General features: G+C 40.3%; 2 protein-coding genes and 1 long non-coding RNA gene across 16 annotated transcripts in view; 2 read left to right on the top strand and 1 right to left on the bottom strand.

The window, feature by feature from the left end:
* Positions 1–9,119, top strand: part of C16H5orf34 (chromosome 16 C5orf34 homolog) — a 33,910-nt gene extending 24,791 nt beyond the window's left edge. Inside the window, 2 exon segments of the mRNA XM_021077011.1 lie at positions 3,532–3,572; positions 8,730–9,119. Coding sequence (XP_020932670.1) covers positions 3,532–3,572; positions 8,730–8,923 — 235 coding nt within the window. The 3' untranslated portion in view covers positions 8,924–9,119.
* Positions 503–12,237, bottom strand: LOC106508158. Of its 2 annotated transcripts, none has more exons than XR_002339773.1 (4): positions 12,137–12,237; positions 9,130–9,299; positions 3,324–3,434; positions 503–1,020 (listed from the first exon to the last, which is right to left on the bottom strand). It is a non-coding gene; the product is annotated as an uncharacterized LOC106508158 (long non-coding RNA). The 2 variants fall into 2 exon arrangements; XR_001304753.2 differs by lacking the exon at positions 12,137–12,237 and adding an exon at positions 11,727–11,848.
* Positions 8,783–25,479, top strand: part of TMEM267 (transmembrane protein 267) — a 33,233-nt gene continuing 16,536 nt past the window's right edge. Inside the window, exons 1-4 of one of the 13 annotated variants that reach the window (XM_021077015.1) lie at positions 12,536–12,576; positions 21,949–21,993; positions 22,959–23,050; positions 25,125–25,222. The gene's annotated coding sequence lies outside the window, so the exon portion shown is untranslated. The other 12 variants (XM_021077016.1, XM_021077013.1, XM_021077014.1 and 9 more) reach the window with 12 other exon arrangements.

The raw sequence follows: 25,479 nt of genomic DNA, 5'->3' as shown, positions 1-25,479 counted from the left end.
TTAACCCACTGTACCACAGCAGGAACTCTGGAAAAATTTAAAGGAGTTTTTATTTAATATTACTAAAATTAAAAAAAAAAAGTTGACTCATATAATAATTTCTATCATATTACCTCCCCCAAATCAATTGCCAAATCAACAAATAAAGCAAAATTTTAGTCCCTCCTATGTGCCTTTCAGTGTACAGTAGACTAGAACTGAGCTTCAAAGGAATATTTAGGGAAATTGAGACTTTTAGGGAAGAAGCAAAGGCAGAGGTAAAAAAGGATACTTTGGGCTATGGAGATAGAAGTTAGTTTTTATGGGGCAGACACTTAATCTGTTTGGTTGTAATGTGAGTTTTGATGGGTAGGAATAGATCGTGTAAATCAATAGAGGAGTTCAGACTTCATAGATTTACAAATTTCTATCTGGAAAAAAAAGATAGGAAGAAAGGTCACTAGGAAGGTCAGTGTCACTGCAAGTATAATCTGAAAATACTGAGAAAAAAAGATACCAGGAACAATTTAGGAAGCTTTAAATTAAAATAAGTTGTAAAGTGTCTTAGCATAGCATGATGGAAAAACATATAAACATTAAACCTGGTTTTTAACCACCTTTCCTAGGTTACTTAGAGAAAGCAGTCCAGTCAAATCAGTAGATGTATTTGAATATCCAGGTATCTTAAGGATTCAGTTTCCAGATCCCTCTCTTTTAGCTACAGCCTGTTTGGGAACAGAAAAGTTATCTCAGTAGCTAGCAAAAAACATAGTTGAGAAGAAAGGGAAATTATATGTGGCTATAAAATTCATCATTGCTCAGCTGGCAAAGTTTGTAAAAATGAAAGCTCAGAAGAGGATAACTGTCAGGACAAACTAAAGTGAGGGAGTGAGAGAAGTACAGATTGGTGAAAGCAGCTGTGGGTGCAAGCAAATAGGAGCAGAGAAGAGACAAGGAATTGAGTGAGGAGGGGAGATACAGACCTTGCAGTGGCTCCATTTCCCTTGCAAAGCCTAAGACAGCTCCACTGTGGTTTGTTTTCTTGACAAAATGGGTAGGTTGAAGGAAGAGAAGAGATTGCACAATAAACAACTGCTTAAATTGTATTTCAGTATCTATTTTCCCAACTAACCTGTTATTAGCTTACTGATTCAACTTTTTAATAGGGATGCTAGTCAAAAAAATAGTACAGGAAATACTTCCTAAGAAGTTGGTTTATCGGAATTCCCCTTGTAGTAGCTCAGTGGTTAACGAATCCGACTAGGAACCATGAGGTTGCAGGTTCAATCCCTGGCCTTGCTCAGTGGGTTAAGGATCCGGCGTTGCCGTGAGCTGTAGTGTAGGCTGCAGATGCAGCTTGATCCCATGTTGCTGTGGCTCTGGTGTAGGCTGGTGGCTAGAGCTCCAATTCGACCCCTAGCCTGGGAACCTCCACATGGCACGGGAACAGCCCAAGAAATGGCAAAAAGACAAAAAAAAAAAAAAAAAAAAAAGTTGGTTTATCATATGTGGGACAGCAGTACAACGGTAGTTTGTATTGTTGCTTACACCCAGAAAATGTGTGTTTAAAAGGGTGGGGGTTGTTTTGCAATGATGAACAGTCAGCAGGTTTTAGAGTAAGTCATATTCAGTTCTTTACAACAGATGCTAAAGTGATGAAAGATTTCTTATTCTTCATCCATAGGCTAGAGTACAAGGAAGGAGTGCAGGCTGATGGGTCCACTGTAGTAAAGCCAGTAAAGCAGACAAGTCAAACCCTGTTGTGAACTGTGAACAGATTTTTAATGACTTGAGTAAAGAGATGTTTTAGATATTAATATCTTCATTAATTCTGAAGAAGCTAGTCAAGTTACACTATTTTCTAGTTGTGTGCCACTGCTCATGTTTCATTCTAGTGATGACGAAAAAGACAAAGGTCACATGTGTAAAGAGGTTCTGCTGGATCTGTGTACATTCTACTCTCTACCCATACAGTTGTCCCAGTATCTGTTTTATATAACAGGGTGAGACCTGATGTTCATACGCTAACCCTTCAAATCAAGGAGAAGAGAATGTCTAGTATACTATGCTTAAGAAAACAATAAAATAATTAGTCTATTCCAGAAGAAACTTAAGGGAAAATAGTACATTTTGACACCTAATTCATCTGTATGAAAAGTTGGCCCTGGAGACCATCCATTTCCTAAAAGTTCCTTTTTTTTTTTTTTTTTTTTTTGTCCTTTTGTCTTTTGTTTTGTTGTTGTTGTTGCTATTTCTTGAGCCGCTCCCGCGGCATATGGAGTTCCCAGGCCAGGGGTTGAATTGGAGCTCTAGCCACCGGCCTACGCCAGAGCCACAGCAACTCGGGATCCGAGCCGCATCTGCAACCTACACCACAGCTCACAGCAACGCCATATCGTTAACCCACTGAGCAAGGGCAGGGACCGAACCCGCAACCTCATGGTTCCTAGTCGGATTCGCTAACCACTGCGCCACGACGGGAACTCCTAAAAGTTCCATTTTTGTGTGTGTTTTTTTTGTCTTCTCTAGGGCCACACCTGCGGCGTACGGAGGTTCCCAGGCTAGGGGTCTAATCGGAGCTATAGCTGCTGGCCTATGCCAGAGCCACAGCAATGCCAGATCTGAGCCTCCTCTGTGACCTACACCAGAGCTATGGCAACACCAGATCCTTAACTCACTAAGCAAGGCCAGGGATTGAACCTGCAACCTCATGGTTCTTAGTTGGATTCATTTCCACTGCGCCATGACGGGAACTCCCAAGAATTCCATTTAAATGAGGTCTTGCTATATGTGCAAGATACTTTCTCCTCCAAAGAAACAATCTAGGTATAAAGATCAGAAAATTAAATAGTTCAAAAGAAGACATTACAGCTGTTTCCATCATGGCACAGCAGAAACAAATCCAACTAGGAACCATGAGGTTGTGGGTTCAATCTCAGGCCTTGCTCAGTGATTAAGGCTCCGGCATTGCTGTGAGCTGTGGTGTAGGTTGGAGACTCAGCTTGGATCTGATGTTGCTGTGGCTGTGGTGTAGGTCAGCAGCTGCAGCTCTGATTAGACCCCTAGCCTGGGACCCTCCATATGCCACGGGTGTGGCCCTAAAAAAGCAAAAAAAAAAAAAAAAAAAAAGGATATTACCAAGAAGTTTATGATTAATTAACGTAAAGCTGTTAGAATTCAGGAGAGAACATTCTTTCACAGAAGTCATGTTTTTTAGTCATGTTTTTTCTGAGAAGTAGAAGGTACGCCAGGTTAGTACTGAGTTGTAGCAGGAAGGCCCATTACCTTCAAACCTCAATACTTGATTCAAAAGTCCTTGAGGTAGAGGACTTTTATTCACTTACCTTCTCATGAAAGGCACTCAGTAAGTATCCTTGAGTCAAGGTGATTTGTTGTTAAATAAAACCAGTATGAAGAATTCTTAACTTCTAGGTTCTTCTGTCAAAAATTTTAGCCTTTATGAAAAAAATTAAGTATGCTTATTTGAAATACTGTGGATATAAAAGAATCAGACAACTAACTAGCATGAATTTTTTTTTTTTTAACTTGCAGGTCTGTGGCTTCTGAACTTGAAAAGATACAGAAGTTTAACTGTATCCTTTATACAAAATGTATTACCCTGCATAATTTCTCCCTTTCTATTGTAGGCTTAATTCATGACTATATATTAATCCATACTTATATAGTGTGGAGCTTTATTGAATAATATTTAAGATTGTAATTTAAGATGTATCTTCTCTAGAAGGTATAAATTAACATTTATACTTTTCATTGGGTTTAAGTCAGCAAAGGACAGTGAACTAGGTTCAAGATATCTTATGGAGACTTTCTCACAAAATTATATTCTAAATTAGAACTGGAACTATCTCTGATAGTTCTTTTATTTCCTTTTTAAAAAGTTTTTTAAGATTTTTAATTACTATTTTTTTATTAAATTTCCATTGAGGTATGATTGACAAAATTGTAAGCTGTTTAAACTCATATCACAGTGACCTGACACACTTATACACTGTGAAAAGATTACCCTATCTCTTGTTAATTAACATATCTACCACTTCACACATTTATCTCTCAACCCCACTCCCTTTTTTTTTTTTGGTGGGAACATCTGGGTTCCACCTTCCCAGCAAACCTCAGTCATACAACACAGTGTTATCAACTGCAGTTGCCATGTTCCACATTAGCTCTCAGACCTTAGTCATCTTATAGTTGCTTTTACCAACCTCTCTCTTTCCCTACCCTGAAGCCTCTGGCAGTCACCATTCTACATTTGGTTTCTATGAGTTTGACTTTTTAAAAAATTCTTCATATGCAGTATTTGTTGTTCTCTGTCAAGCTTATTTCACTTAGCAAAATGACCTTAACATCCATCCGTGTGGTAAATGGCAGGACTTCTTTCTTCTCATGGCTGAATAGTATCCCGTCTTCTTTATCCCTTCATCCAATGATGGACACTTAGGCTGTCTCCATATCTTGGCTCTTGTAAATAATTCTGCAGTGAACATGGGAGTGCAGATATCTCTTCAGCAGACTGTTTTCATTTCTTTTGGATATATACCCGAAAGTGGGATTGCTGGATCATGTGTAGTTCTACTTATAATTTTTTGAGGAAACTTTCATACTGCTTTCCACAGTGGCTATACCAATTTATATTTCTACCAAAATATACAAGGGTTCTCTTTTCTCCATATTTTTACCAACACTTGTTATGTCTTGTCTTTTTGATGATAGCCATTGTAACAGGTATGAGGTGATATCTCATTGGTTTTGATTTGCATTTCCATGATGAGTGATGTTGAATACCTTTGCACGTACCTGTTGGCCATCTGTATGTCTTTGGAAAAATACCTGTTTAGTTCCTCTGCTCATTTTTTAATCAGATGGTTGGTTGGTTTGTTTTGCTATGGAGTTATAGGAGTTCTTGGCATATTTTGGATATTAACCCCTTATCAGATATACAATTTGCAAATATTTTTTCCATTTCATTGAAGGTGTCCTTTAGTGTACAGAAGCTTTTCAGTTTGACATAGTACCGCTAGTTTTTGCTTTATCTTTGCTTTTGGTGTGAAATCAAAAAAGTCATTGCCAAGACTGATGTCAAGGAGCTTACCCCCTATGTTTTCTTCTAGAGGTTTTATGGTTTCAGGTCTTATATTCAAGTCTTTAATCCACTCTGAGTTGTTTTTTGTGTATGGTATAAGATAGTGGTCCAGTTTCATTCTTTTGCATGTGACTGTCCAGTTTTCTCAACATCGTTTATTGAAGAGTCTATCCTTTCTCCATTGTATCCTCTTGACTTCTTTGTTGTAAATTAATTGACCATATTTTTCATTGGGTTGTTTCTGGGCTGTTTATTCTGTTCTATTGATCTATATTTCTGGGTTTTGCCAGTACCATACTGCTTTGGGTTTGGTTTGTCTGTTTTTTGGCTGTGGCATATGGAAGTTCCTGGGCCAGGGGACTGGTCCCATACCACAGCAGTGACTCAAGCCACTGCAGTGACACAGGGTCCTTATCCTACTGTGCCATAAGAGATCTCCATGTGCCACACTGTTTTGATTACTGTAGTTTTGTAATATAGTTTGAAATCAGACTGTATGATGCTTCCAGCATTGTGCTTAAGTTTGCTTTGGTTTTTTGAGGTCTTTGTGGTTCCATACAAATTTTGGTACTATTTAATTTCCATGAAAACTGCCGTTGGAATTTTGTATCATTCAATACACTGAATATTGTATTGAATCTCTAGATTGCTTTGGGTGGGATGGACATTGTAACAATATTCTTCCAGTTCATGAGTACAGAATATCTTTGCATTTATTTTTGCCTTCAGTGCCTTTCATCAACGTCTTACAGTTTTCGATGTACAGAACTTTCACCTCTTTGCTTAAATTTATTCCTAGGTATTTTATTCTTTTTGAGGTAATTGTGGGTTTTTTTGTTTGTTTTATTGGTCTACTTCCTCTGGGGACTTCCAGTACTATGTTGAATGAAAGTGATGAGAGTGAGCATTATTATTCTGTTTCTTAGAAGAAGAAAAGCTTTCAGCTTTTCACTGTTGAGTATGATACTAGCTGTGGGCTAGTAATAAATTATAGCCTTTATTATGTTGAGGTATGTTCCCTCTATACCCATTTTGTTGAATGTTTTTCTGCATCTATTGAGATGATCATATGATTTTTATCCTCTACTTTGTTGATGGGATGTATCACATTGATTTTCATATGTTGAACCATCCTTGTATCCCTAGGGAAAAAATCCTACTTGATTATGATGTATGATCATTTTAATATATTATTGAATTTGGTTTGCTAATGTTTTGTTGAGGATTTTTGCATCTATGTTTATCTCGAGGATATGGGTCTGTAGTTTTCTTTTCTTGTACTGTCCTCATGTGGTTCTGGTTGTCAGGGTAATCCCAACCTCGAAAAAGAGTTTTGAAGTATTCTCTCCTCTTCTGTTTTTATAAGAGTTTGAGAAGGATTGGTATTAATTCTTGTTTAAATGTTTGGTAGAATTCACTAGTGAAACCATCTCTGCTGGGAGTGTTAAGAAAAAAATCGATCACTTGATCTATGTTAAGAATTTGGAAATTTTCTTCAAGCCAAATTTGAACCCAGGAAGAACATCTCAGAAAGTTCTGAGAACTCTTCTGCTGGTTAGAAATTGAGATACAATTATATATGTTCTTTGAGACAGAGGGCTCCACATCTAATAACATATTATTGACAGTTTACATAATCTGGATCTAAGCATCATCCCACTGGGTCATATGTCTAAGATTAAGAAGGAATTCGGAGTTCCCATTGTGGCTCAGCAGAAATGAACCCAATATCCATGAGGACTCAGGTTTGATCCCTGGCCTTGCTGAGTGGGTTAAGGATCTGGCATTGCCATGAGCTGTGTAGGTTGCATACATGGCTTGGAGCCCATGTTGCTGTGGCTGTAGTGTAGGTTGGTGGCTGCAGCTCCAATTAGACCCTTAGCTCTAAAAAGACAATGTTATTTTGTTATCTTTTAAGGAGTTGTCTTGATGCTAGGAAAATGTCGCTCTTTATGGTTGAGCAGGTATTCCTGCTCTTGGGGAGGTCAGGTTGATCCATAGTGCAGAAACGGTACACAGTTCAGGAGAAGGGCAGCTAGAGGGCAGAGAAGAGGCTTTTATATTTAAAATTTTTTGTCTTGCCACAAAATAGGATTACAGGTTTTTGGTTACTGATTCAGTTTCTTTTCTTTTTTGTCTTTTGTCTTTTTAGGGCTGTACCCACGGCATATGGAGGTTCCCAGGCCAGGGGTCGAATTGGAGCTTTTGCTTCCAGCCTGTGCCACAGCCACAGCAACGTGGGATCCGAGCTGAGTCTGTGACGTGCACCACAGCTCAGGGCAACACCGGATCCTTAACCCACTGAGCAAGGCCAGGGATTGAACCCGCAACCTCATGGCTCCTAGTTGGATTCATTTCTGCTGCACCACGATGGGAACTCCTGATTCAGTTTCTTTATTAATAATCAGTCTGGAATCAGTCTTGATAGGTTGATTATTTCTAGGAATCTCCATTTCTTTTAAGTTATCCAATATGTTGGCATATAATTATTCATAGTAGTCTCTTACGATCCTTTGTCTTGCTGTGGTATTGTAATTTTTTCTCTATTTTTATTTGAGTTCTTTTTTTTCTTGCTAGGTCTAGCTAAAGATTTGTCTATTTTGTTTATCTTTGCAAAAAAAACAGCTCTTTGTTGCTTTGACTTTTTCTGTTATGTGTAAGCTCCTTCCAGGGAGACTGCAGCAAGCTGGAGTAGGCCAGAGAGAATATGGAGCTATCACCTGCTGAGTGAGAACTCTGACCCTCAGGCATCAGCTTTTAAAGTATGCCAACAGGGAAAGACTGGGAGATCGAGGTTTTTGTTTGCTCAGAGCTGGGTGTTGTGGGGGCCTATCATGCACTTGGCAATCTTAAAAGTTGGAGCATTAGATGTTGGGTCTAAACCCTTTATTCCTCAGGAAGAAGCTGAGAATTGTGAGTTCCCCCCTGTTGGGCTAGGGGGGGTGGGGTTTATAGCGACAGTGTGTCTTTCCCATTTCAGTGTGGATATTTTCTCATTCACTCAATGTAAAGAAGTCCCTTGGTAGTTCCTGGAATTCGTACAGTGAGAATTGCTCTGTGTGTAGCTGGGGATTCAGTGTGTTGCTAGAGATTCAGTGTGTCTGTGGAGGGAAGTGAGTTCATGAACCTGCTACCTCATCAGCTTGGGACAGGACTCTTATGAAACCTTTTGTTCTGTACATTCCTACTCCATTCATCTAAATTTTTTATTTTCCTGTAATCCTATTCAAATAACAGCGTAGCTCTGCAACAGAGAACAGTTTTGCTTTCACTGATATTTAAGTTAAAAAAATACCCTACAGAGATTGTTTATATTCCTTTCATCTCTACTTTTGTTCCCTTTTATTCCCATATCACTTCTTTGCTTAAAGAAATGTTACTGAGGTTTTTAATTCTTTTATTTTCTCCCTATTGCCAAACCTCCATCCAAATACACACATACTCTCTTTTCCTTTCCCCGTCTTTTATACTCCAGTCAGTTTCCTCATCTATAAGAGATAGACTGGACAAGTTCTGAAGTCCAACTCTATTAAGAATCCAAGATATCTTCCTCCCAGTGTAGAAATATTTTACTATGAAGGCTAAGCTTTCTGAAATTCAAAGTAATTATAATGAATATTAGGGAAAAGCTCCTTAACTAAGCCACTAGTGTTACTGGAGAATAGTGGTGTCCTAAACCATATTTCTAACAAGAAAAATGAACAGTCTTCAGATCATTATAAACCCAAATCTTCAGAACTCTTGCTAAAAGAAGTTAATGAAAACAGTGTATCAGTGGCATTGAGAAAAACCTCTGAAATCCTTCAGGATATTGACTCTCTTCTATCAAACTCCAAAAGGTAAAAAATATTAAACCTTGAGGATGTTATTTCAAGTGACTGATAGAAAATTACTAGAAAGCCAAAAACTGATCTGTATGACTTTTGTACATTGATTACTTAATGAGAACTTGAACTTAAGGAGAGATTTTACACTAACTTGTAAATTTTAAATGTATATTTATATTTTATTAATAAAGAACTATTTAAAATTTTTGAACAATTTCTTACCTCAGATTTGAGAAGAAATTTTGTAAAATTGTAGAGTTGCTGATTTATCTTGTGGAGTTTTTGCTATTAATCAAATTTTCTTCATTTTAATATGCAGAATTGTGTACATTGGTCATTAGCTATTTTTTCTCTTCCAGTATTTTTCCGTAGAATCACGAAAAGAAAAAGATCTTAAGAAAACAAAACAAACTTAATGTAGACAATATTGCTTCAAGAATCGGGCACTTCAGATAAGCCTAAATTTTATCTGAACTGTCTTATACACCACATATTTTCATTTGTTTTGAACATCTCAAAAAATATGCTACAGGAGTTCCTGTCGTGGCTCAGCGTTAACAAACCCTACTAGCAATCATGAGGACATGGGTTCGATCCCTGGCCTTGCTAAGGGGCTTAAGGATCTGGCATTGCCATGAGCTGTGGTGGATGTCGCAGACACAGCTTGGATCCCGAGTTGCTGTGACTGTGGCATAGGCTGGCGGCTATAGCTCCGATTCAACCCCTAACCTGGGAACCTCCATATGCCGCGGGTGTGGCCCTAAAAAAAAGGACACACACAAAAAAATTATGCTACAAAGTATGTGAAACCAAAAGAAGTGAGCTCACCATAAGTGGCATTTACTTCACCTGCCTCTTAGGAAAGAATAAAATCATATACCTAAAAACATTTCAAGAAGTTCGTGTTTATGGTGCAGCAGAAACAAATGTGACTAATAACCACGAGGTTGTGGGTTCAGTCCCTGGCCTCGTCAGTGGGTTATGGATCTGGCATTGCCATGAGCTGTGGTATAGGTCGCAGACACAGCTTGGATCTGGTGTTGCTGTGGTGTAGGCCAGCAGCTGTAGCTCTGATTCGACCCCTAGCCTGGGACCTTCCATGTGCCATGCGTGCAGCCCTAAAAAGCAAAAAAGTAAAAAATTTTTAAAAAGATTTCAAGATTATACCAAATATAACCAGAAGTATTCTAATTGTGATTTATTGAAAAGACCACCCTCTTCACATAAAAGGGAAGAAGGAACAGAGGAAACTATAAGAAAAATAAAAAAGCAAACAGTGTAGTCAGTTAGGAGTGATAATGTAAGCACTATGAGTGGGCACAATGTTCTCTCTAGCTCCTCTCAACCTGGGCTCCCTGCCACCTTCAGGTCTCAGCACAAATATCCCTTCTTCAGAGGGGCTTCCCCCAGTTACTATGACATCACCATATTTATTTTCTTCACGGCACATATTTCAGTCATACAACTTTTTTTTTTTTTTTTTTTGTCTTTTTCATTTCTTTGGCCGCTCCCGGCATATGGAGTTCCAGGCTAGGGTTGAATCGGAGCTGTAGCCACAGCCTACGCCAGAGCCACAGCACTCGGGATCCGAGCCGCGTCTGCAACCTACACCACAGCTCATGCAACGCCGGATCGTTACCACTGAGCAGGCAGGACCGAACCGCACTCATGTTCCTAGTTGGATTCGTTACCACTGTGCCACGACGGGAACTCCATACAACTTCTTTGTGGGCTGTATCATCCACTAGAACTTGAGGTCCAGAAAGTTATTAATAGCCTTATTACTAAGCAGAGTACCTGGCATATTGAGAGCACTAGGTATGTGTTGTGTAAATGAATATTCCCTTTGGGCAATGTACTGACTAGAGGAAATAACCATAAGTTCTATTTTGGTTGCAGGAAACCACCCGTGTTGTCCCTAAATAGAAGTGCAACTCTATTAAGAATCCAAGAAAGCCTATAGTTAAGACATGTACCATGCTACCAGTAAGGGTAATGCCAAGTTATTACTACATTCAGACAGAGAAAGTTTGTCCTTAACATGACTAAAAGCACCCAGGATTGGAGTTCCTATTGTGGCTCAGCGGTAAACAAACCCGAGCATGAAGACTTGGGTTCAATCCCTGGCCTTGCATAGTGGGTTAAAGACCCCACCGTGCAGTGAGCTATGGTGTAGGCCTGCAGACACGGCTTGGATCCTGCGTTGCTATGGCTGTGGTGTAGGCCGGCTGCTGTAGCTCCAATTGGACCTAACTTGGGAACTTCCATATGCTGTGAGTGTGGCCCTGAAAAAACAAAAACAAAAAACACCATGTAAATCAAATATAATGGAAAAAATAATCATTTTAAAAAACACCCAGTTATTGTGGTCAATGTATTCAGTGATAGATACATTTTTTTTTGTTTGCTGTGCTGGTGACATGTGGACGTTCTGGAGCCAAAAATTAAACCTGTGCCACAGCAGCGACTGGGTCTGCCGCAATGACACCAGATCCCTAACCTGCTGTGTCCCAAGAGAACTGCCAGTGATATTTTTAATAAGCTTTTAAACTGTGCAAGTAAAACATATAATTTCCTCCCTCGGCTGAGTCTTTTCCATTGGCTAAGAACCAAGAACATGACAGGTAATGAAAAGGTGTAACAGAACTGAGCTACACTTTAAGGTTCTGTGAAAGGCCTCGGAGTTTGCTTGAAGATGAAGAGTTGGATTTTCTATGGTCTCTTTCCACTGCATAATTAATATAATCCCATTGCTGCCCTTGCTTTACATCCAACACTTGTTCTGAGAAACTGTAGACAGGAAGGAGAAAGAAATGTACCTCTTTGAGCCTCCTCTTTTGGGCCAAAATGTTCCAATATGCTTCCTAGGGCCGAATGCCAATCTTGGTGCACCCACCACTCTGAGGCAAGAAGCAGCAGGGAGATGGAATAGGAACTGGCCACAGACCCAGTAAACAAGCTGAAACTTGTCCAGTTAATCAGGGTCAAGCTACCCTTTATATTGTCTTTTTCAACTCTTAAGCATCTGGTAGTCATGATTAAGTGCTCTAGCCTTGTTAAGACCTGCACGACAAAGAACTGCCTCCAACCATCTGCCCAGCGGCAGAGTGTAATTATTAAAAACTCCCCAAGGGGGCGCTGAGGAGCTGCAGGTTTGCAGGGTCGTGATTTCGCTTGTGGAAAAATTCACATCCACCCTGAAGGATCCCTTGAAGGAAGCCGGAAATACCTCTGCATCTTCGGGTACTCGACCCCCGGCCAGCGGCTCATCGCTCCTGTTTCTGGGCGTAAGGCCGTGCGTCCCACATTTGCTCCTTGCCCCTGGCTTTCAGCCGCTGCTTGGGCGCGCTGTTGGGTGTGTCGGCGGCTAGATCTATGGACGGCATCGGCTGAGAACAAATCCTCAGGTTCAACAGAATGAAACAAGGCATTTTTACTTCATCCCCTTCGTCCCAAAGGCTACTTTTTGGGGAGCAGGATGCTGGGGGACACTCGAGGTACCCATCCCCTTAACTAAAAACACTCAGCGCTCCGGCCGGCTCAGAGCCGGGCCGTATCCCAGCGTCCTCTCTGCCAGCGTTGCGGGCTGGAGCCGCTCTGGCCCTCGGCGTCTCAATGGTACTGACCGAGGAGGGAGGGGAACGCGGGCTACAGCGTGGAGAGCCGATGGTGGGTGCGGCTGATCTTCAGCAAGGGCCGGGCGGTAGGGGGACTGTATGGACTCTGTGAAACTGCGTCCTGAGGTGGGAGGCCCGAGGCGGGGACCACCTGAACTTGAGGTCTAGAAGGTCCGAGTTCCCGATGGTGAAGGCGTGGAGGGGCAGCAGGCGCGTGGGACCCGAGAGAACCGGCACTGGCGGGTGGCCCTGGGATCTCTCTGCACAACCCTCCGTTTTCGTTTTGCCTTCTAAATCCGATAGGGTCCAGCCCTTGTCTAGGCTTTGCCCCGCTGGCGTCTTCCTGGTTCTTGGCAGGGTGCCGCGGGTCTTGCCAGAGTTGCCCTTTGCCATCCTTACTTAGGCACCAGGGCCCTGAATGCACCCGGGCTCCTAGGAGGCGTGATTAAGATGACTGTAACATGTTCCCTTCCCTGCAGACGCCCGGGCTTTTCATTTTAATAGACATTTTAAAAATTATCGCTTCATGCCAAACTTAGGAAAGAATGACTTTGGGAATTTGATAAGACTTAAACGTCGAAATTCAGAACTGTATGTTTTATTCCTAATGGCAATAGAAATGAAACATTTTTATGCACTTTATGAAAAGTGTCCAGGAAAGTGAGCAAGATTTGTTTATTTTCTTTCTTTGCAAATTAGCTGCATTAGATTTGGCATCTGCTTTGGCTATTAGAGCTTTAAAGAAATTGAATATAACATTTCACAGCAACTATAGTTCAATGAAGATTTATTTGTAAAGCATAAAAAAGGTAGTTTTCGGATTTTAGACCGTACTTTTACCTCGGGTGTTTGTAAATATGTGATGGGGGTTGGGGGTAAGGAAGAGGATGAAGCAGAAGAGGATATTTCTTCTGGGAATCTGCTACCTCTTATTTGTTTTGGTAGAAATAACGTCTTAGAGATTACTAACAGTGTACGGTAGTGTGTTATTAAAGTAACTGGCCAAGTAGGTATGGAGTTAAGGAAAGGGAATAGGGAAGGTTACTTACTACTAAGTATACTTTCAAGTCCTCATGGTTGATGGCATTTTACTCTAATGGGGAAGGGGTTTGGCAGAGGTTGGCCATTGAAGAAAGTGGATCCTGCAAGTCATAGAGAGATATTTATGATTTGGGTAACTGGCTGTTATGGCAGAGAAATCATTACAAATATATTTAGTTCACAGGCTGAGGAGTGCTTACCTGCTTACCCCTTGGATTGGTATAATGAAATACTTAAACACCTTGAGCACATTAGCTTCAGGCATGACAGATTTAAAAGAAAATTATAATTACTGCTTTTAAGGAACCTGCCCCCCAAAAGTGAATATGTAAAATAAACATAAAGCTGTTTTACAGTTTAAGAGGTTCTGGAGTACATTCTGTTTGTAGGGGTTGGAGCAAGAAGCAGAAATGGGAAGAAAAGTGAACAACAAAAATGGAACTTTGGTGCTGTAGTCGGAGACAATAAATAAGAGGAAGTACACTTATTAAATTTCTCATAACCATAACCTAATCTAAATTTCTGTACCAATAGTTGGAGTGGAATAGATGTGTTTCCAGGACCATAATTATATCTTTCTTGAAACTGGAAACATAGAAACTACTATTTTAGCTATCTATTGCTGCATAACAAATTATCCCCAAACTTAGAGAATTAAAGCAGTAAACAGTTGTAGTTCCCATTGTGGCTCAGTGGTTAATGAACCCAACTAGTATCCATGAGGACATGGATTCGATCCCTGGCCTTTGCTCAGTGGGTTAAGGATCCGGTGTTGCCATGAGCTGTGGTATAGGTCACAGTCATGACTCGGATCCTGCGTTGCTGTGGCTCTGGCGCAGGCTGGCAGCTGCAGCTCTGATTAGACCCCTAGCCTGGGAACCTCCATATGCTGCATGTGCGGCCCTAAAAAAACAAAAGACAAAAACAAAACAAAAAAACAGTAAACAGTTATTATCTCACTGTATCTGTGGACCAGGACTTTGGAAGAGGCTTAGCTTAGTCGTTCTACTCAGGGTCTCATGAAGTTGTAGTCAGGATGTTGGCAGGGCTGCAGACATCTGAAGGCTTGACTGGGGCTTACGGATCTGCCTTTGAGTTCATTTAAGTCAGCTTTTTGTTCCTCTCATCAAGCAAGCTATTTAAACTTTCCATTGCAGATGTATTTTGTGTGCCCATTATGTGTATCTGTTCTTATTCATAAACTACTCTATAGTTGTTTTGTAAACAGCAAGCTTTTCTTTTTCAAGTCACTTTAAATTTGGATCATCCATCAGTGAAATACTTTAAGTGATCTGTTCATGTTTCACTTTGCTGGTGACACTTTATTAGCTATCAAATCCTTTTGGTATCTGAACTCTTCAAGTTAAATATAAGGTAACATTCAAATATATTTTGTGATAAAAGATGAAGTAATACCATGGCTTAATAGAGACATCAAGTAATTTGGTGGATAAAGACCTTTTTTCTCTGCTTTCTGGGTTGAGATTTAACAATAAATTGGTAATTTAATGCATATATATAAGCATAATTTTGAGTGGCAAAAGAGCTCTTCTGTTAGGCCTCTGTGTAGTATGTGCCCAGCCTATATTCTCCTCACACTCAGCCCCCTGATAAGCCTTCTTTATCTTTAGGGCTCATTTACAGGTCATGGCTTACCAAGAACAAGGGAGATACTGCTGCTCTAGCTTGGTCGTTAATTCAAACTTCCTGTGTCCCAGTTCTTGTCCAGCTCGGTAGATAATGACATTTATCTTTGGTTCAAGGGAAATTTTTTTTTTTTTTTTTTTTTTTTGTCTTTTTAGGGCTGCACCCGTAGCATATGGAAGTTCCCAGGCCAGGGGTCAAATCATAGCGGTAGCCGCCGGCCTATGCCAGAGCCACAACAGCGCGGGATCCAAGACGTGACTGCGACCTACACTACAGCTCAAGGTAACGCCGGATCCTTAACCCACTGAGAGAGGCCAGGGATCGAACCCGCAACCTCATGGTTCCTAGTCAGATTCATTAACCACTGCAACACGATGGGAACTCCAATAAGCCTTGAGGTTTATAGAAAGGATTCATGACCTTGGAGGTCTCTTCTGCATTTTGGTCCTATGTCTTGGTTGAAAGTACCTGTAAATCATTATTTCCTAATCCTAGAAGAATCTGTAGACTATAACACAATCTTAGTGCTTTAGAGAACAATTTTCATTTTTGCAAATGACTAAGAATTTGAGGATTGTTGTAGATTCCAGTATCATTAACAAAATAGTGTCCTTTGCAAAGTAAATATTCTTCACATTAATAAAAAATTAAAGGAACCTGCATAAGTTTATTTCACCTGGAGATATAGAAATCTTTCATGCAGACTTTTCATGTGCTAATACATAATTATGAATTTTTATATTATACTATAAATTTGACTTAGAATTACATACAATTCATGTTTATTAATGTTATGTGTTCTAATATTTTATTAATATGTATTTATAATGCTATAGATTGTTTCTACATTTTAAAAAATTTTTAAAAAACTCAGTTTAGCATCATGGTCAGTTTAATTACTTCTCACTTTAACTTCTCAAAGTAGCTTTATTGGTTTTGTGTTCATGATAAGGCATTTTTTTATTTTGCTTTTTTTTTTAGGACTGCACTTGCAGCATATGGAGGTTCCCAGACTAGGGGTCAAATTGGAGCTACAGCTGCTGGCCTGCACCACACGGCCACAAGATCCGAGAGCCGTGTCTGTGACCTACACCACAGCTCATGGCAATGATGGAGCCTAAACTGAGTGAGGCCAGGGATCGAACCCACAACCTCATGGTTCCTAGTCAAATTCGTTTCTGCTGCGCCACAATGGGAACTCTGACACTGAAAATTTTTAAGGAATCAAAAAAAAAAAAAAAAAAAGGAGAAAAGAAGTAATGATAACATGTAAGGCCACGAGAGACAAGCCAAATCAAAAGCCTTCCAGATTTTTATATGTATTGTGTACATATTTTTATCAAAAATGTAATATTTTATATATTACTATATAGACTACCTTTTAAATTTATTATCTAAGCATCTTTCTATATCAATAAATATAGGAATAATTATTTTTTTAATGACTACATAATTGTAAGGCATTTCACTAGTCCTGTATTTTGGACACATTGTTTATTAACGCCATACTGAACATCCACGTGTAGCTCTTTGTATTTATCTACATAGTTTCTTAGGACAAATTCCTAGAATTGGAAATGCTGAGTCAAAAATCTCTGCTCATTTTTTTTTTTTTTTGGTCTTTTTTTTGTTGTTGTTGTTGCTATTTCTTGGGCCGCTCCCGCGGCATATAGAGGTTCCCAGGCTAGGGGTCGAATCGGAGCTGCGGCCACCGGCCTATACCAGAGCCACAGCAACGCGGGATCCAAGCCGCGTCTGCAACCTACACCACAGCTCACGGCAATGCCGGATCGTTAACCCACTGAGCAAGGGCAGGACGTTAACCCACTGAGCAAGGGCAGGGACTGAACCCGCAACCTCATGGTTCCTAGTCGGATTCGTTAACCACTGCGCCACGACGGGAACTCCTGATCTGCTCATTTTTAAATGATTTCAAATACATATTGTCAAACTGCCTGCTAGAAAAGTATACCAATTTATGCTCTTGCTAATACTCTAAGAGTGATCCTGTCCCCACTGCTAACAGAAAGCATGAGCAATCTTTTGTCAATCCTACAATGAAATCTCATTGCTTTAATTTAAATCCAATTGATTATTAATAAAGTTAAAGGTGTTTGGGGTTTTTGGTTTTTTTTTGTTTGTTTTTGCTTTTTAGGGTTGCACCTGTGGCATTAAAGTCAAAGTCTTTTAACAGGTTTTTTTTTGACCGCTTGTATTTCTTCCTTTTCCAAACTGCCTTTTCATAGCCATTGTCCATATTATTGGGATACTTTTTTCTTCTAATTTTAAAAGCCCTTAGTAAAGTAAATCCCCTAATTTTTCTCTGTCATAGATGTTCTAGATTTCCTCCATTTATTTGTCTTAAACTTTGCCTTGCAGAAGTTTACATTTTTATATAGTCATATCTGTCAGTATTTTAATTTGCGCTCCTCTAAACGTCTAGCTAGCTGGACTATGTAGAATTCTGTTTACAAATCCACATAAATATCCCAAATTTTATAACCAAACTGATTATAAAATCTATCTGACTGTAGAAAATTTTCAAGCAGCTAGTCAATGAGGCTAATTCCCTTTTCTTTTCTTTTCTTTTCCATTTTTGGCCACCCCACAGCATGTGGAGCTCCCAGGCCAGGGATCAGATCCAAGCCACAGTCTCGACCTAAGCTGAAGCTGTGGCAATGCCAGATTCTTAACCCACTGTTCTGGGCTGGGAATTGAACCCTAGTCCCAGAGCTTCTAAGACACCACCAATCCCTTTGCACCACAGCGGGAGCTGATTCCCTTTTCTTAGCCAGAGAACTGGTCTATGTTACAAAACCCTAATCCATGTGAATGTGATGGTTTAAAATCTAAAGTTGTTTAAGAACTCTATATACCTGAGCATTGCACAGAAGATCAAATCTCAGGTTTCATCTAATTAATTGACTCTCTGGTAATACTTAGCGCGTACAGCCTTTTGTAACAGACTGATTACCATTACTGTTGCAGACTTGTCATTTCCTGCTTAGTATGGGAGATTCCTCTTCTAATGCATCTAAAAGGAGAAAAGAACTCTCCTACTATATGTGCCAAAAAAGGTCAAATACTATCTTTACCAACTTCTTTTGCAACTAAGGTACGGCCATGTGACCTGGACCCAGCCAATGTCCTACTCTAAATTTTGTATTAAGAGCAAAGAAACAAGTATGCCAAGAATCTTTTATGGCAGCAGCAGACAGCAATGCCAATGATAATATGTGGTGATGGGTTGGGCAGTGTCAGCTCAGCTCAGTGGCAGGGAGGTCTTCACCACAGTGTCTGCTGTCATTTTCACGGAGGTGCTTGAGGCATAGGTTTGAAACCTGGTTCTTGCAACCTGGCAAGTCTGTGATTTCCCAATATCTTTTTGATAATTTTTTTTCCCTTTACTGCTAGAGTGTTTTCTGTTTCAGGAACTTAAGTACCCTGACACAAGATCTAAGTGAAATAATAATTGTTCCTTACCAGTTTAGAATTATACATATATATATCAAGTGTGTATATCCTTCCCCATATACACACTTGATCAGTCTTGGCCCTTTCCATGTCCCCATTACTCTGCTTTTCCAAGTTTATGGGCATTTACTCTTTCAAGTGAAATTTATTTATTTTTTATTTTGTTTATTTATTTTGCTTTTTAGGGCCACACCCACAGCATATGGAGGTTCCCAGGCTAGGGGTCAAATTGGAGCTACAGCTGCTGGCCTACACCACAGCCACAGCAACGCAGGACCCGAGCCTCCTCTGTGACCTACACCACAGCTCATGGCAATGCCAGATCCTTGACCCACTGAGCGAGGCCAGGGATCAAACCCGAAACCTCATGGTTACTCGTCAGATTCGGGTTTCCACTGCGCCACGACGGGAACTCCTCAAATGAAATTTAGAAAAATTTTGTGGAGTTCCCGTCGTGGCGCAGTGGTTAACGAATCCGACTAGGAGCCATGAGGTTGCGGGTTCGGTCCCTGCCCTTGCTCAGTGGGTTAAGGATCCAGCGTTGCTGTGTGAGCTGTGGTGTAGGTTGCAGATGCGGCTCAGATCCCGCGTTGCTGTGGCTCTGGTGTAGGCCAGCGGCTACAGCTCCGGTTCAACCCCTAGCCTGGGAACCTCCATATGCCGTGGGAGCGGCCCAAGAAATAGCAAAAAGACTAAAAAAAAAAAATTTGTGAAGTTGCTAAAAGAAAATCCCTTTACGATTCTGATTAGTTACATTAAACTTGTAGATTAATTTGAGGAAAATAACACACACCATCCATGTTGTCTACTTAATAAAATGTTCTGGCTCATATATCAGTTAAGTTCCATCAAAGAAGCAGAACTACTTTGTGTACTAACAAGTAGGAAATTTAGACCTTGTATATTTTCAGGGGCTAGGATAGCAGGCTGTGCCGGCTGTGGCCTCTGAGTCTTTCTGAGTCCAGAGCTGCTAAAAATCAGCTATAGACAGACAGTTGAGAAGGTAAATGTGGACGAGAACAAGGACAGAATGGAACCTGCATAGGCCTCGCATCAACTCCAGTTTTGATGCTCTGGGTGATCTGCAGGAGAGGCCAGTATTCTTGACCTTGGGGCTGCACATGCAGGCCCAGGATCTGGAGAAGTTTTAGGAAGATATGGTGGGAGCTAAAGGAGCTACAGGCCCAGCTGCTTGCCTGTGCCAACAAAGTGAGCAGACAGATCAGCAACAACACACACAAGCTCCATAGCAGTTCTGACGCCAACCTTCAAAGTTAAAAAAATATGGCTGCTGCTTCACTTCTGTCTTCCAAGTCAGTGGTACAGTGTCTCCTATGGCCAGGACTACCCAGAACTATACAGGGAAAGGAACTCTGGGAAATGCACCTCCAACCTAGCTGGATTAGCATAGCGAGCAGCCACCAGAGCTCTCAATAGCCAACTGACATAATACACCTTTGTCATTTCCTTCACACCCATGACCTGTTTAGCTTATTCCTTGCTATTTTTTATTGCCGTCATGAATGTCCACTTCCCCTTTTTTTCCCTTACAATTATTGCTGATATGTATATATATTTATCTTGAATTAGCCGCCTTTTGCAACTTAAATTCTAACAATTTTCAATTTATTGTCTTGGGTAGACAGTCATTTCACTCACAAACTAATGTTATTATCTTCTTCTTCCTGATAAGGTAATGATACATTTTCTCTCTCCTTCTCTCCTTTCCTTGCTTCATTACATTGATTAAAACTGCCGGAACAATATTATAATATCTATACTGTTTCTGACCTTTAAGGTGATGTTTCTTGGTTTTCATCATTTGGTTTCTTATAACCTAGCAGCTCTTAATGTTTAGTGAACACAAGAATTACCTATTTGCACTGGCTAAATAGGCAGATTTCCAGGAACAGATGTTACATTTTACTAAATGCTGTTTAAGCATTTACATGCAATACCATGGAGTTTCCATTGTGGCGCAGTGGAAATGAATCCAACTAGAAACCAGGGAAGTTGCAGCTTCAATCCCTGGCCTCGCTCAGCGGGTCAAGTATCCAGCATTGCCGTGAGCTATGCTGTAGGTTGCAGACATGGCTCAGATCTGGCATTGCTGTGGCTCTGGCGTAGGCCAGCAGCAACAGCTCCGATTAGACACCTAGCCTGGGAACCTCCATATGCCGTGGGTGTGGCCCTAAAAAGACAAAACAAAAAACAAAAAAAAGTGCAATACCTGGTAGATAACAGATACAGTGTGTGATGAGTTTTTTTTGAGGGGGTTTTGTTGTTTTGGCCACACCTGCAGCATGGTGAAGTTCCTGGGCCAGGGATTGAACCCATACCACAACTGTAACCGGAGCTACAGCTGGATCCTATTTTTTTCTTTCTTGGTGGGTGGGGGTAGGGGTAAATTTTTCATTTTTTTTTCCTTTTCTGTTTTACTGCAGTGAGCAAGCTTTCTGTATTCTTCTCTTCTTCCCCTAGAGATTTGGAAGTCCTGCTCCTTGATTATTTTTCCCCAGAAATCACACATGTGTTCTGATTTTTTTTTTTTTTTTTTTTTTTTTGGTCTTTTGCCTTTTTAGGGCTGGCATATGGCGGTTCCCAGGCCAGGAATTGAATTGGAGCTGCCTACACCACAGCAACCCGGGATCCAAGCCACGTCTGCGACCTATACCACAGCTCACGGCCATGCAGATCCTCAATCCACTGAGCAAGGCCAGGAATCGAACCTGCATCCTCATGGAGATTACGTCGAGTTCTTAACCCACTGAGACACTAGGGAACTCCTAACCGCATTTTTTCTTTTGCAGATAGCCATTTTTGTTGTTGTTGTTGGACTTGGAAGCTTTTGAGGATTTTCTCTTTTTTTTAATTTGTTTTTTCTTTCAATGCCTTTTTGTCTTTTTTCTCCCTCAAGCTTTGGGAAAATTCTTGAAAGTGTTTTTACTCACTGTGTTTTCTTTGTTTTTAATTTTTATGGCCACACCTGCAGTATATGGAAATTCCCAGACCAGGGACTGAATCTGAGCCACAGCTGTGACCTACACTGCAGCAATGCTCAATCCTTTAACCACTGTGCGGGGCTAGGGGTTGAACCCATACCTCCATAGCAATCTGAGTTGCTGCAGTTGGATTCTAATCAACTGTGCCATGGCAAGGACTCCTGACTGTTTTTTTGAAGCATTTACTATGCACTGCTTCTATTGACTTTTTATTTGGTCCATCAGGCTTTTTATCTTCATAATCTCTTTCTTGTTTTCAGATTTCTCTTTTTACATGAGAGGCTGCTATTGTTACTGACAGTAAGGTATATTTTCCTAATTTTTTAACATCTGTATTGGAATATAATTGACATGTAATAAACTGTACATATTTAAAATGTACAATTTGATATGTTTTCATGTAAGTATGAAACTATGAATCATGAAACTGTCACCACAATCAAGATAATGAATGTATCTGTCCCCTCAGTTTCCTTATGTTCTTTTTAGGGCCATACCCTTGGCATATGGAAGTTCCCAGGCTACAGCTGCCAGCCTACACCACAGCCACAGCAATGTGGGATCCAAGCCACATCTGTGGCCTACACCACAGTTTACAGCAATGCCAGATCCTTAACCCACTGAGCAAGACCGGGGATCAAACCCACATCCTCATGGATACTAGTCGGATTGATTTCTCCTGAGCCACAACGGTAACTCCCTCCTATGCTCCTTTTTAATCCTTCCTGCCTCTTCTATCTCCATGCAACCGTTGATCTGCTTTGTCTCTAATTTAGTTTGCATTTTCTAGAATTTTACATAAATGGAATCATACTGTATATTAAAAAACGTTATTTCTGAATGTTTCAAACATAAAAGTATAATATAATGAATTAAAGTATGTCCATTACCTAGATTTAACAATTACAACATTTTTCCATATTTGCATTTTACTTTTTAAAAATTAATAGACTTCATAGCAGTTTTAGGTTTACAGAAGAATTGAGCAGAGTACAAAGTTCTTCCATATATTCCTTCTCCCTCTGCACACATTTCTCCCTATTAACCTCTCTGCATGAGTGTGGTACATTTTTTCACAATTAATGAACCATTATCAATATACTGTTATTGACTGAAGTCCATAGTTTACGTTTCATTCATTGTGTTATACAATGATATGGATTTTGACCATGTACTCTTTTGGGAAGGGGGTCTGGCTTAGTATTATTTTAAGATTCATTTGTGTTTTTGTATGTATCACTCTACCCCCACCCCCATTTCGTTTATCCAGTTGGGCTGTTTCCAGTTTGGAGCTACTGTAGACAAAGCTGTGAGCGGTGATGTGCATGTCTCTGTGCAGATATTTGTTCTCATTTCTCTTAGGTAAATACCTAGGAGTGGAATGACTGAGTCACATGACAGGAGTTAATGTTTAACTTTTTCAGAACCTGAGAGTGGTTGTGTCATTTACATTTCTACCAGTAGTGTTTGAGAGTTCCGTTGCTCCACATCTTGCCAAAATTTGGGACAGTCAATCTCACTGTGGCGTTTGTTTCCATATCCCTAATAATTAATGATGTTGAACGTATTTTTTGTGCTTATTGACCATCTGTATATCATCTTTGCAAAGTACCTTTTCAAATCTTTCACTCATTTTTGTATCAGTTTGTTTTTGTGTTATGTTTTGAGAATTCTTTATTCTATATATAAATCCTTTATCAGATATGAGATATGCAGTTATTTCCTCCCAGTCTGTCTTGTCCTTTCATATTCTTAACATTCTCAAAGAGCAAAAGTTCTATAAGTTTGATCAACTTTTTAAAACAGACTTAAGTTTTGATATTGCTACTAAGAACTCTCTGTATAACACAAGGACAAAAATATTCTGTGTTTTCTTCCAAAAGTTTTAAAGTTTTAGGTTTCACTTTTAGATCTGTCATCCATTTTGAGTTAATTTTTGTATAAGGAGGAAAGTATAAATTGAGGTTCATTATTTTTGCATATGGAAATCATTATTCCAGCATCATTTGTTGGAAGGAATTATCTTTTCTCCACTGACTTGCCTTTGTGTGGTTGTGCAGAATCACTTGACCATGTATATGTGGATCTCTTTCTTTTTTTTCTTGCTTTTTAGGACTGTACTCATGGCATATGGAAGTTCCCAGGCTAGGGGTCCAATCAGAGCTACAGCTGCTGGCCTGTGCCACAGCCACAGCAACGCTGGATCCAAGCCACATCTGCAACTCACACCACAGCTCATGGCAATGCAGAATATTTAGCCCACTGAGCGAGGCCAGGGATCGAACCCATATCCTCATAGATCCTAGTTGGGTTCGTTAGCCACTGAGCCACGAAGGGAGCTCCCTATGTGGATATACCTATATATTTTTTTAAGTTTTCAGACTTTTTAAAAAAGGCATCTAATAAATCTATACAGTGAATAGCATGTCTTTATTCTATTTACAGTACATTTGTTATAATACATTTTTGAAAAGCTTATTTTAATTAACTTGAGTAGACATATTTTAAACAGATCAACTCATTTGTTAAAGTTACATAATAAAGAATAAGATAATTTAAATGACAAAAATCTCATCTTGTGAAATAGTGCACTCTACGCTGAGATGAAAGAGGGCGGGGGAGGGTGGAGTCAGACTCCTCCCAGTATGTGGATCCCATTCTGTTTTGTTGAATTGATCTATTTGTCCATCTTCATACTGATGCCACATTTTTTATTACTGTGGGGTTTTAATTTTAATTTTTTTCTTTTAAAGGCCTGCAAATGTGGCATCTGGAGTTTCCTGGGCTAAGGGTTGAATTGGAGTTGCAGCCGCCAGCCTACACCACAGCCATGGCAACACCGGATCTGAGCTCCATCTGTGACCTACGCCACAGCTTGCAGCAACACTGGATCCTTAACCCACTGAGCTAAGGCCCGGGATCCAAACCCATATCCTCTTAGAGACATCTGGTCCATAACTCACTGAGCCACAATGGGAACTCACGAATGCCTTTTTTTTTTTTTTTTTTTTTTTTTTTGTCTTTTCTAGGGCCGAACCCTCTGCATATGAAGGTTCCAGGCTAGGGGTCTAATTGGAGCTATTGCCGTCGGCCAACGCCAGAGCCACAGCAACACTGGAATCCTAGCCTCGTCTACGATCCACACCACAGCTCACAGCAATGCCAGATCTTTAACCCACTGAGCAAGGCCAGGGATCAAACCCGCAACCTCCCTGGTTCCTAGTCGGTTTCATTTCCTCTGAGCCATGACGGAAACTCCATGAATGCCTTTTTATATCAGTTAAGGTTCTTTGCTTGGAAGTAACAGAAAGAAAATAGGGATTTACTGGAAAAATCTGAGGTACCTCATAGACATGAAAGGTGAACTGCAGGAGCCTGGGCGGCCCTTTGAGTTTGTACCTGTGGACCTGATGTCCTTATGATTCTCTTTTCCTAGGCTGTTCCATGTAGTGAAGTCCATGGTCTGTAAGAAGCACCACTTGGAAAACCTCTGGAAAGGATTCTGGCCCCGCCCAGGTCACCTTCATCACCAGAGTACTCACTACTAATTAGTGCTGTAAAAGTATTGCTAATTAGTAATTGCTAGCCAATCACTACTACTAATAAAGGAGACAGAGAATTCTAATTGGTCAGCTCCAGAGTTTGGATATTGTAATGAGCAGTTTTCCCAAAGGAATGAGATGCTTATCAGAAGACGTACAGAAAGTAGTTGTTGGTCCACAGAGACACTGGATGCCATTACTGTGTAGTACACATTGTTGAAAGAAAGAACTATTTGGTGACCTCAAAGT

The sequence above is a fragment of the Sus scrofa genome, chromosome 16 (genome assembly GCF_000003025.6).
Source record: "Sus scrofa isolate TJ Tabasco breed Duroc chromosome 16, Sscrofa11.1, whole genome shotgun sequence".
Lineage (NCBI taxonomy): Eukaryota > Metazoa > Chordata > Mammalia > Artiodactyla > Suidae > Sus > Sus scrofa.
The sequence above is the reverse complement of the archived record's forward strand: the minus strand, read 5'-3'. Positions and strand labels throughout refer to the sequence as shown.